General features: G+C 43.4%; 1 protein-coding gene across 1 annotated transcript in view; it reads left to right on the top strand.

Moving 5' to 3' along the window:
- The window catches only part of ABCC8 (ATP binding cassette subfamily C member 8), a 1,583,626-nt gene that overhangs the window by 1,359,060 nt on the left and 210,903 nt on the right, over window positions 1-13,663 (top strand). Inside the window, exon 32 of the mRNA XM_069623778.1 lies at window positions 1-17. This exon is cut by the window's left edge and continues 86 nt beyond it. Within this exon, the coding sequence (XP_069479879.1) occupies window positions 1-17 (17 nt within the window). The remainder of the gene's footprint in view (window positions 18-13,663) is intronic.

The raw sequence follows: 13,663 nt of genomic DNA, 5'->3' as shown, positions 1-13,663 counted from the left end.
GGTTGGAGATCCGCATGGCAAGTACATGCACAAAATGTACATTCTTTCACAATTGAATAACTGAACGCTTTCTTAGAAGCGTGAATCATATATATTTAAATGCAATCTAGTGGATGCAAATTGTTCTTTTGTGTTTTTGTTTTTATCAGAAAATATGTACATACATCACAGAAGACAGCTTTTCTCTCAAAGAGAGTCAATGACGATTCGGCATTACAGAGTTATGATGTAAAAGGTCAAATCTTTACATAACAGGGCAGAACATTCTGATATTGCGAAGAAGACGAAATTAGAAAAGAAAACTCCAATCGTAGTCTGTAGAAACCTTCTTCCCCAAAACATTTTGAATTTTAAAACTCATGCGTGCTCAGAGGTGGGGAATGGAAATGAAATGAAATGACTGCAAGTCAGTCTCGTGATGCTGAAATCCCAGACAATTGGAGCATGCAAGCCAGTCAGAGGGCTTTAAGGTTCCTTGACCCTCTTTGCCTAGAAAATGTTGCATTCCAGCCAACCAGGCGGCTGGCCTATTTTGCCAACCTGATTGGCTGGAATACAGGGCATTACAACCACTCATCGACCATCTCAGGCCAGCCATCAAGAGCAAAATACAGAGTGCAATTCCCATAATTCCAGTTTGCAGCCGGGGAGAATTCTGGTGCGGAATCGACCGACTCCGCCACCAGAATTCTGCTCAACTGAAATGAGAAGAGGAATGGTAGAACCTTCCTAGTTGATGCCACGACCCTCACAAACTCGCTGCCTCTATAAATCTGCTCCACAGAAGGTCAACCCTTCCTTTGAAAAGATCTCAAGGCCCTTCTTTTTGCGTAATATGTTGTCTCTGGCTGATTAACTTGAATGTTTCACTGCTGGAGGCAAAAATGGTGCCAAGAAGACACCCACTGCATGCTTATACACGATAAATAAATTCAAAGATAACCTAACATTAATGTACAATTTCACTTTCAAACATGATTCTATGCCCAAGGGGGATTGGTTGAGACAGTTGAGCAACGAAACTGCCTCCATGTGCCACTCTAACATTGAGGTCTTAACAGCATCTACAAACTCTCCTCCTTTCGCAATGAGGACATATGACTAGTGTTACCATAAGTGACCAGAGCAAGCACACCTGCCCTTCAGGATTTCTTTCATGAACTACTTTCAAATAGGCAATAACTGAATGGCGGCATAGCCATATTTCCACGACCAGTTCCATCGTGTGATTAGAATGCCTGCCAGTTTTCACCAACTGGCACATATTCCCACTGAAAGCCTTGAATCAGGGGCAAACGTTCGAGCACATGCAGAGAAGCCCACTTTCTGATTCCATTCTTCATTCCTGCCAACATCTGTACAAGGTCAGCTGCATCAGCATGTGCATGTTTCGCAATCCATCCTCAGGAAGGCAGCCTAGCCATCTGCTGTTGATGCGGCAAGCATGAGCAGAGTGGAGGAATCTTCACAGGAAGGCACATCGAGCTACAGTATACATGATAAACCGGAGACATGCACTAGGAACCTAAAGTGTCCCTGCAAACATGTGTCAAGGTTGCCCCATATTACGGTATGCCAGCAAAGGTAGTGAGAAAGTCCAACCCTTTGACATAAGATTTGGGGAACCTCGACTCCCAATACAATTAGCGACAAATGGGTCAAAATGGTAAATTGTAAAGTACCTGTGCCCTGATAAAGAGATTCAAAATTAGTTAAGCATAACAAAAAGTTGACTGATAACACCTATTTGCTTTAAGTGAGGAATAACTTATTGGAAGCTTTGTAGTACATTCTTTGGGGAATGTGGTGAAATGGAAGAAAGGGGTGTGGTGTCTTTGAGAGAAGAGAATGGGAGCATAAAAGGAGGCAGTGTTCATCTTAATGGGCTGGAGGCAGATCTCTCTTCTGCGGGCTCCTCCCTCTGCAACCACCTCTCTACCTCTGTGAAACTTGAGCAGAATCTCCTCCGGTTCCGGAAGACTTTCCTCTTTGCTTCTGCCTTCTCTCTTCCTCTTCCCTGCTGATCGCCTATCCGTTACTGCACTGGTTACCTGGCTACCCTCTGAACCACGGGTCCAGGTCCCTGTCCTCCCAGCTGCACACCCTCACTGCCTCCTGGCATCCCTGCACTTGGGGCTGTATCTGTAACCCTACTGTCCCCTTACCTGCACAATCCAGAACTTGTCGTTCTACACTTAAGCTTGCACTGCTGCCTGTTGCTGACACTGCTTGTTTCTTGTGTTATGATCCTATGTCCTGCACTTATCCTCCTCCCCTTCCCCCGGCGCTTTACCCCCTTCCTCTCCCCTGCACTTGCAAGATCTCAATCTCACTGGGCCTAGTAAGATTGTTGTCCTGTCCCCCTTGCCTCGTTGAACTTTGAAATACTTGTGTATGGGCACGCTATGAATAAAATATCATATCATATCATTAATTTGCTGATTTCGCATGTCAGTCGCCTAGAGGATAGGTGAAAGTGCTGAAGGAAAGGAGAGAATAGGTGAGTTGAAGTGCACTTAGCAGACTTAGATTATGAAGAAAGAGCGTTCACAGGCGCTTCTTGTTAATGGGTGTTAAAGCCAGACTTGAAGTGTCTGTCAGCCCTGGTCCTAACCTTCTAAGGTACCTCAGGGAGGCCCTATGTGTGGTAACCTCTGCCAAGAGATGACAGCAGAGAACGAGGAAGATGTGTTTGAGCAGCCGGGATATAACTGTGCATTAGTCAATCAGTGACAGAAAGGAAACACTAAAGAACAGTTAAGCAGTGCCTGCTTCAGGACAGGCATCTGCTGTCGGACCTGCTAGACCTGTGAACGTGCAGCAGTAGAGTGCTTCTCATTCAAAGAGATGCTCATCCGTGACTGGCAGGAGAATTAGAAGTCTTCCTGCTGCAAACCTCAGCCACTGTAGGTCCTGCATCCACGAGTGAGCCAAGCATAGTCCCTTCCTTTGGTCTCTTTGGTTTACCTATCCCATAGGTGTGTGCTGGCCCATTGGTCCCACCTACATATCGGTTACTTAGGGCAAGTACATGTATTCTTCCCATGAGAAGTGGGGTGCCAGCTGGGATTTCATATGGATGCGGGTGCCCATAACTAGGGATCAGTCAGTTTAGGTCAATCCTTGGCTTTTAACAGGGCACATCCAAATGAAGACACCCTATTGACTGCTCTTCCCTTAACTAGAAATATCAGATAACAAATTAGGGAGGCCTTGAGGAACACACGGTAGAGCATTTATTTATATATTTATTGGATATTTATAAAGCGTCTGTACAACAAATGGTGTTTCATGGCGCCACAAGACAAAAAAGGGGGGACAGGGGAGAAGAATAAAAATATCGGTCCTACTAGGCCTTGTGTCATTCGGATCGTGCAAGTGCAGTAAAGAAGTGAGAGGGGGGTTTGGGTGGGGGCCGGGGAGTACAGTTCTCATGCTTGCAAATCTAAGTGATTGTTACCCCTGTATCCCAGAGCTAGCTTAGTGGCCTTTAGTGATTCATCATCTGTTCATGTGTATTTTCCTGTGGAATTGCCACTCACAGTCCCTCTAGAAAAGGGCCTCAGCACTGTTAGTATCGGCCTGATAGTGCCCTAGTGGAAAAGGTCATCACTGTCACATTTATTTGAATTGCCCCCAGGAGCAGAGACTGAGCTATTGCAAAGGTGCGCAAAAGCAGGAAACGACAGTGCTCCTCACCCAAAGAATCTTCACTGTCTGGTGCTACCCATTAATTGGAACTGTGCTTGCTCTCTGGCATAGGGAAAGTCGAATGGTTGGGGTTATCATATGTTAATAGGATTTATTCATATTAACAAACTAGCTTCATGTAGGCTATTTTGTAAAGAGGTGTTATTCTGTCCTGAAGTTGCCCTATTCTTCTGCCAAATAACACAATTAGCAAATATGCACTGCTAACTAAGCAGATATTTAATGGGTTACTTTGAAGATGGCTCTTGCACGTTCACTTACACAAAATAAGCTAGCAGTGCACAATGACTCAAATTGTAGAATACTAGCAATTGCCCTATGCCACACGATTTTGTTGCAGGCTTTTATTGCGATTCCCATTTCCCTGAACGCTCTAGATAATAAAAATCACGAAATCCTGCTCTCCCCCTTCAGAGATATACGCTCATATGAGCAATTCACTGCCTCGCCACTTAAATACATTGTCTCGTAGGACAGCTGAAATAGAGCTAATCAACGTTTGCAAGTCAGGACTTGTCCCAATATAATGGCTACCACACTAACGTGAGATGGGGGTTTAGATTCTATTAAAGACAAGGAGGTGAGTATTATGCATTACAATCTTTACTCTAAAACCACAGCAGCAAAGAAAAAAACGTTTACAAACAAAAAAAGTTGTAAAGAACAGAACTAAACAGAGTTCAATGTCAATGTAAGGGAGCTCCCCAATCCATCATGGAGGACAGATCATGGCCTGCAGGAGACCAATGAGCAGGGACCCTTCCTTATATAAGTCCATCACTCTAAACCCAACTGCTCTTTCTGTAGCTGTCTGGAGCCAGACGTCCACTGCACAGATCAGATGATAAACGATGAAGACAAATCCAGCGAAGCTCTCGTACCACGCACTCCAAATCTGGTAACTGTGAGCCACACTCCTGATCAGAACCTCAACTCATAGCTGAAAGAACAACAAGCAAGAAGGGTGGGTGGATGGGAAGAACAACAAACCAAAGAATGTTTTCTCTTGAAACACCTGTGTATATGCGTATAATAACTGCCATATCATATCATATCATATCATATCAAGGGTGGGTGGGTGGGATAATACTCGCCTCCTTGTCTTTAATAGAATCTAAACCCCCAACTCACGTTAGTGTGGGGGATTAGCCATTCTATGACAAGACAGGAGGCTCATATTATGCAAGTTTGAAGCCCTTGCATCCCATTAGTACAACATGATCATACAATAGTGACAATATAATATAAATAATAGGAGAAGAAAATGTTTTAAATGTTTTCATTTGATCAATCAGCTGACCGAAAGAGAATTGCCTAAGGCTAGGCTGCCCGAATAATTGTCTTATAAGGCATTGCCAAATCCACTGCAAGAAAAACATCTGGAAGATGTGCCAATTCCAGCATTCCGTACAGGCCACCAAAACCAACCGTTAAAAGAGGTGGGGGGAAAAACACTGAACAAAGTTTTCCTATACTAATAGGTTAGGACAAAAACCCATCGGAGTAATTAACTCCTCTGTTGTCCAATCAAACATTTAAAATACTTAAATTCATACTATCTTTGGGAACCTAGGTAGCAAACAAAAGAAGATAAACACTTAGCTTTCCTGGAGATAAAGAAAAATACCCCTTAGGGGTGAAAGCTTTGTAGGTTCCATCCCATGTGTTAAAGGAAGATATTGTATTAGAAACAGGACATGTCACATAACTACACTGGGGAACCAAGTGGGAAAGACAAATCTTCATAAAAGGTAAAATGGGAGTAAAAAGGTAATTTTATTATTCTGTAATAGGACAACCTATCCTGAGCAGAGCTGAAAAGCAATAGTCGGTACACACAATTGTCCCCAGACATATGTGTATACTAAGAAAGGCATGTCTTCTGGAGGCAGAAGCAATATGGAAGAGAGGGGCCTCACCTGAAAAGCCAAGACGCAGATCTTCAGACCTCGCAAGCTCTTGAAGAAGGACTCTGCTACTGTGACAAAAGGAAGATATTTACAAAAAAACCTGACCCCTAAGAGACCGAACTTGGCAAGGAGAAAACATGTATCTTACATCCAATCGCTACCATCATAGAGATATCTGAACCCCCTTGTAGATGTGCCAGGTGCTTGGACCTTGTTCTCCCCTCCATGGTTGATAAATCCCCTAGAGAATCATAAACTAACCGAAGGAGGACCACTAAAATCCAAAGTCTTAGCAAAGACTGTAAACTGCAAAGAATTGATCACTAAACAGTTAAAATGAAGTTGCTCACCAGAAGAGGACTAACTGGCACCTTATAGCAAAACAATCTCCTGTGAAAACTCAAAAGGTTTACCCGCCATGCTGGTGACTAGGAGAACCAAGTGACTAACTAAATATATATATCCCAGCCCTCTGGAAATCGCACTGGCAGACACCTTCTGAGATAGATAATGTATAGACGTTGGAACGCCTTGTGATAGAGGGCCTTAATAACTTGGATGGGAGATGAGTACCACTCCCAGAACCCTCGATCCCACCAAGGGATATTGTGCCTTCCCAAAGGAGGAGAAACCTCCCCCACTTATCTAAGGAAAAAACCTTGCCACCCAGAAAAAGGCTACCCTGAGGACCACACTAAAGCCCCGCTTTACACCCTTAAAATAAATACACTCTTGCACTTCTAATCAACTCCCTGACCGTGGAAGGGGGGCTCCCGCTTAACTTAGTGAATACCAGGAATTAACGCAAAGGAAAGTAAATTGAAGGGAGGGAAATGCTCAGTGCAAGTCTGCACTGGTCATGAGCCAGAACTCCTGTAAAAGGAAAAACGGAAACCATCAGGAGTTACTCCAAGAGGTGTAATATTATGATGCAATCTCCCCCAAGGATGGCAGGAAGGGAAATGAGGGTGGAAAGGACTTTGGGATAATTATCATGCCCTGTAAATGAAAGGTTGTGAAAGAATACTGGGACAACTGTCCTTTCAAACACTGAGGTCTGAGTCTCTGTATGCATGCGAGGCTGACTAGCCACTATGGGGATCAGGGGAAGGAAAAAATTAAGCACATTGCCCATAGCAAAATAGCACTTATATAGTGCTACGAACCATCAGATATACGAGTGTTGCTCATCACTACTACCAACGGAGTGTGGTGTGAGGTGTTCACTTATCGATCTCAGCAGGATGAAAGACTGATTTAGACCCTCCCAAATTAGGAACCTGCATCAGTAGGCTCAGCACAGATCTGAAAACCAGCACTCTACTCGCTGCACTGTAGAAAAATATATATATATAATGAAAAGAGGCTAAACAACTCTCTTGAGGGTACAAAAGCCTGCTTGTACTCCTCGAGCAGAGGAGAAATTGTAACACACTGCTAGACGGTTAGCTGAAAACAGGCCAAGTTTTGGGAGGAAAACCATGGGGCAGGCGCCAGAAAGTTATTATTTGGCACAACTAGTCCCTCTGATACCAGCAAGTGTTTCCAAACACTCCATCCAATTAGAACATGGTTGCTTAACTTGCCTTGCAACAAAACTGAACAGATACCCTCGAGCTGCCTTGTCTCCACCAAAAGACCAAATAGTATAATGAATGTCATATTGGGACAAATAGTAAGGGAAACACGCCACGCACTAAAGAGAGCCTCAAGCCCTGCAAACCTCAATAGGGGTATAACGTATCATTTTTTCTTCCTCCTGTCGAGAGAAAAATTCTGCATCTTAATCAGCATGGGTACTGGGTGGAGCAATTGTTATTGGGGAAAGCAAAACCTAAGGAACGGACTGAGTTGTCCTGAAACTAAATAAGGTAAAGGGTGACAGAATTTTACCAAAAGACAAATGTTAACACCTGAGTGATGGCTGGAGAGGAAGGTACAACCCCCCACATGGGTCTGTTTACCACCACCTCCACACACTCTTTTCTTTAAAGTACTTAATAAATAAATAAAATAATATAAAATAATATAAAATACCCAAGGAAGACAGATTACGCCCTCACAGGGGTCCGAACCAGGGCCCTTATAGAAGCTGATACCTACTGAGCTATCCGGGGTACTGACAATTCTGAAAACGGAAAAGTGTTCCAGGTATCACTTAAATATATTGTTTAGCAAAAGAGTACACTGAGTAAGTGCACCTCTACTGCTCACCCTAGTAGGGTGTGGAACCAGCAGTATACGAGGGGTTCACCTCGCAGAAGAACACAGGGAAAGCCTGCCACCGAGCAGGTTATGGCCCACATACCGAGAAGGTAATCATAAATGCATTATGTAGCAGACAAAGAAAGTTGTCAACTTTAAGCGAGGAATACACTGAGCAAGTGTACCTCAAACTACTCATCCGAGCAGGGTGTTAACCAGCAGTACACGAGGGGCTAACCTTGCATTAGAACTCAGGCAGAGCTTGAAACCGAGCAGGTTATGGCACAACTTTAAGCGAGGAATACACTGAGCAAGTGTACCTCAAACTACTCATCCGAGCAGGGTGTTAACCAGCAGTACACGAGGGGCTAACCTTGCATTAGAACTCAGGCAGAGCTTGAAACCGAGCAGGTTATGGCACACTTACAGGGAATATAATGACATCTGCCATATGCAGCACCTAAACAAAGCTGCCAACTTTAAGGGAGGAATACACTGAGCAAGTGCACCTCAAACTGCTCACCCGAGCAGGGTGTGGTAACCAGCAGTACACGAGTGGTAACCTCGTGTTAGAACTCCGGCAGAGCCTGAAACCGAGCAGGTTATGGCACCTAAGCTGAAAAAATACCAATTCAAAACAAAATCAAAATTTCAATCCTTTTTTAAAAAATATATATATACACATATATAGACATGTAAATACAAATACATAAATATAAACACACCTATATACATATGTGTACGCTGGGCATGGCAGGAAGCGAACCCAGGTCCTTGTGCATGGAAAACTTGCAGCTCTTATCATTGAGCAATTCTGCTTCTGGGTTTCATCTGATACGATTGCTACTTTTAAGTATGTATAACTACATAAACATCGCACTTTTCTTATTAAGAAATATGGGAAACACCCCACGAAAATAAATAAATAAAATGGGCAACACAAAGCAGGACAAAAACGCTGCACTGGGAAAGGCATAGCCGAGCAGGCTATAAGTTACTGCACACCCTAGTAGGGTGAGTGGGAGGCAGCAATGCAAGGATGGTAACCTTGCTTAAGGAAACATGCCTTGCTGAAGCTGAGCCAGCAACTGTACGCGAGCAGCATAAGCCTTTATAAGGACATAAATCAGCCTTTAAATTAAATCATTCATGACGCTCTGTACGCGAGCAGCGTAAGTATTCTGAGGACATAAATCCCCCTTTAAATGAAAACATTTGTGGCGTGCTGTACGCGAGCAGCGTAAGCATATATGAGCCATAAATCACCATTTAAATGAAGACATTCGTGACGCGCTGTGCGTGAGCAGCGTAAGCATATATGAGGACATAAATCACCATTTAAATGAAGACATTCGTGACGCGCTGTACACGAGCAGCATAAGCACTTATAAGGTCATAAACCCTTATATGAAAACATTTGTGACATGAAAACATTTGTGATGCGCCGAAGGCCTGAAGCGAAGCTTCTTCACAGGCCGCGTGCATCACCATCTCAAAGAAAGCACCTTCACGGTACGCCAGTCCGAACGGACTCTCGTGCATCAGGAAAGAAAGAAATTCGTGACAGGCATACGCTTGCACGTCGGTGGCCTGAAGCAAAGCTTCACATGACACGCAAGCGAGGTCATAAACAGCGAATGAAAGAAAGGGAAAGCACCGCTACCCACAGGCCTTTCCTATTTACATTTCCACAATAAGGAAAAGAAAATGGAATTGGAACATCCATTCTCAACATTGAAACAAAACATTCATTAATGAATGGATAAAATTCCGGATGGCACCGTCCAAATGTGGCCATATAAAGTACTATGTACTATTTATACACAACAAGAAACTCACGCACGTCTGAAACTAACGTAAAATCACAATAGAAACCATGAACTCCATTTTTCAAAGCGAATGCTGAGGTGAGCCAAATCGTACTGTGAAATATAACACAACAATAGCAACCCAATTATACAACTGCAACACAACTAGCATTTCTAAGGAAACACAATAAGGTGTGACTTAGCTGTGGCATCAGCAACAAAGAAAGAGGAGTTGGGTTTAGAGTGATGGACTTATACAAGGAAAGGTCCCTGCTTATTGGTCTCCTGCAGGGCATGACCTGTCCTCCATGATGGATTGGGGAGCTCCCTTACATTGACATTGAACTCTGTTTAGTTCTGTTCTTTACAACTTTTTTTGTTTGTAAAAGTTTTTTTCTTTGCTGCTGTGGTTTCAGATTAAAGATTGTAATGCATAATATGAGCCTCCTGTCTTGTCATATAATTGCTTTCCTTGGAGGGTTGCACACATATGCAGCTCCTAACAGTACTCAGACTCACGGCTGTTGGCATCTCATTCTGACCCCTCACAGGGTACATGACATGCCACTGCAAATGCTTGCAAATTGGCAGAAGGATTTAGGGACGCCCATCTCCCATTTATGAGAAGCAATCACCACGCCATCACTGTAGGGTACAAAGTTCTGTTTGTTGTTTAATCTTTCTGCAGGCAGCAATATAAAAAATACAGACTGCCCACACAAAAGTGGCCCACGGTGCGGAGGCCCACCGGGAACTCTCCTGAGTTCCTTGCATGCCAGTACATCACTGATAGACCACCAGGAGCGTGGGAGAAAGGAATGAGGACACAGGGCAATGTGCGGGGGAAACATTGCTGCAGTGAGCATTATGACGACGCTTACGTGAACATTACAACAACCACAGAGGGAGCAGCACGATGATACCAATTTGGCTATAATGATTCATCATGGCGGTGGTACCCATGCCAGCAGGGGCGTTTTGCATGGCAGAGGTTGGTGCTTAGAATCTGATGGTGTAGGGCAGAAGCAGGCCATGATGGCAGGCTTCCAGAGCATTGTAAAGTACCAACTGAGACATTAAAATCATGTGAGGTCAAGGTAATAATCTCCAGCATTTTCACATTATACTTGCTGAGCTGATGGAGACATCATTGAGGCTCAATATACGATGAAAACAAAGGGATCTATGTACATTACACATACATATTCTTGTCTAGGTTGTGGCACCTGTTATCTTGTGGGTGGTGGAGAGCAACTGACCATCTGACTTACCCCATTCTCCCTGCCTTTTTTCCACCATACGTATTTGGATGAGTGAGATATGTTTTTCTTGTGAGGATAACCTTGCTGTGACATTTGTCTGGTCTCTATGGGAAGAGACGAGAAGATGAATAACCTGTACTGTTTTTATCGTGTGCGTCCATTAGATGTTAAAAATTAATGCAGTTTAAATTTTCCTGCTCTTTAGTTCTTTCATTGGGTTCTTTATTGTCCTCTGATAAATGGTCTATAGTTGCACAATTCTTTTTTTTCTTATCTATTGATAGGCATTGTTTAGTTTTTTCTCTGCTTGGTGTTGGATCACATAATGTGAAGGTGGAGGCGGCCTGCTAATGGACAACGCAAGGGTTGGGTGTTCAGAGTGTATATGATTCTTGTGCATATCCCCCGATAGCAACGTTTGCAGCCCACGAGTTTGGATCCTAGAACCTAGTACTGTTCCACTACTAGACAAGGGGAAGTGGTGACCACGCCCAATGGACATCACCCACCACACCACACACCAGTGCAACTTTGCTTTTCGTTGACATTGCCTCGATAACAGCTGTCATTATTCCTCTTTATCACCATCAGCGCATGGCTCTGCTTGGGCAGAAGAAGTCTAAGTCCAAGGGAGAAGGCTCATTCTCACTGTCTGGAGTGCAGGTGGATAGTGAGGGTGGGTGTAGCAGTAAGATGTGGTGCTGCAGCTAGAAAATGATAACCAACCCCAACTGCAATCTGGTCTCCGACTTGCATCATTGATTGATTCTTTACACCTGCGTGGCATGCACCACAACAAGAGGTCTATAACCATTAATCAAACTGTTCTCATAACACTCAAGCAATCATATGTTTAACCATTTTCTATAAAGATTGTGAAAAAGAAACCTCTACAAGGATTTATGTCCATGTGATGGTACCTATATAAGGAAATATTCTTCCACCTATGCTCTCTAAACAGGTTTTGGATCAGGATGTTGATGCATCAAGCATCAATGCATCTCCCAGGCAAGTACTTACTGCCTGTTTTAGACGGATACGCTTGAACAGGGCTTTCAAGGCATTCCGTTTCAAGCTATTTAAATTGTACTCTTGTAGTTATTGGCAGCTCTAGGCAACTCTGGCCTGTGATAGATGTGTTTAATTCTTCAGTTTCTTACATTATTATGGGACCTAGGTTGAGGCTGCTCTTGGTGGTCATAATGTAAGACTAGAAGGGATAGTCAAAAGAATTGAGTGGAGAGAGTTGAGTGGATGACCAGTGATGGGATTGGTCATGCTAGCTTTGATATTCTTTTTTAGCCATAGTGTTGTTTATGCCAGTTTGGTCTACTTCATACATTGTAATAAAATGAAAAAGAACTAATGCACTCTGTCGTAATTAAAACATAAGCACTGGGCTGCAATGGCTGGCAATGGTCCGGTGCCGATTTAATATGCCAACGCATTGCGAGGGCCCTTAATGAGGTTCCTGGTGCTGTTACTACCCGTTCCATCCTGTGTAATAGGTGCTTATGGCTATTAGCACCCCAGGTTTGCAATCCGGAAACCCGGGATGCTGATAGTAATGTTTTTTGTATGAATGAACAAACTCAAGATGGCTGCCATGGATCTGGAAGACAGGGCTCCAAGCGGAGACCCTCTTTCATGTCCATGGCAGCCAGGAGGAAGACGGAGTAGCAGCAGGCAGCTGGGGCACTGCCACAGCTGAAGGAATCAGGTAAGTAGTCATGGGAGGGATGGTACACAGAGCAGAAGGGAATGGAGGATAGGGGTAAGAGGGCAGGCTGGGGGAAGCAGCCATTAGGTTGCTCCCTCCAACCCAGGTGCTAATAAAAATCAAACCCCACATTTATACTCCTCCCCTACTCTGCAGGCAGCTTTGTAAGCTTTTAATTAAAATAATTGCAGAATCTTGCAAAAACACTAATCTTTATGTGAACATATGATATAATTCAGAGAATAATTTACTAAAATGTATTGTTATATTCCACACTGAAGGGAAATGCACTATTTTGAAACATTATAATATAACTCTGTTTCGTGCAAAGATTTTCCTGCACAAATATTGCTTTAGCTAAGATACAGTGGCCCAATTAAAGGCCTTTTCGGCATCACAGAACACTGAATGCTAAGATTGTTAGCCTTGCATGGTAAATCAGACATAGAAGATGGGGAAGAGGACATGTTTGAACAGGATGATTTCTTGAACAAATTAAAGAAATAACCCTACTCTAGGCCCTATTACTCTAATGAATTCCCTAGAAAACAACAAACAGGTGCCCGTCAGGACGTCTCACAAAAACAAAATCCGTCCTCTGTCAAAAATGGAGCTTACCTATTTCTGCGCCTCTTCCATGAAAATAAATAAAGAAAAAACAAAGAAAGACAGAAAGAAAGGAAGTAAGGGAGGAAGAAAGAAAGGAAGAAAGAAGGAATAAGCTTCATCTTAGCATAGGGTTACTTTCCCTTGGGAAAATGAGTGTCGGTTGGCCTTCTGACCCCCTCCAACAGTGTTCTCACAATCTCTTCCAGCTCCCGGCTTTGTAGACTCGTTTAAATCCAAACATGCAAAAGAAATTTCTCTCAGCTTTAAGTACAATTTCCTCGTCAGGTAGTCCAAATCGTTTCAGTCCTATCCCTTCTTCTGGGAAGCAGTCTCCTGACGTAGGAAGGTCGATATTCCCAACAAAATAAAGCTTCCTCTACTTCATTCCTGGGTCCTTTTCAATCTTATTCTCATGTAGGCTGTGGGCCTGCTTTGTCC

Source organism: Ambystoma mexicanum, chromosome 11, assembly GCF_040938575.1.
Source record: "Ambystoma mexicanum isolate Mex_15411 chromosome 11, UKY_AmexF1_1, whole genome shotgun sequence".
Classification (NCBI taxonomy): Eukaryota; Metazoa; Chordata; class Amphibia; order Caudata; family Ambystomatidae; genus Ambystoma; species Ambystoma mexicanum.
This window is presented reverse-complemented; position numbering and strand designations above follow the sequence as displayed.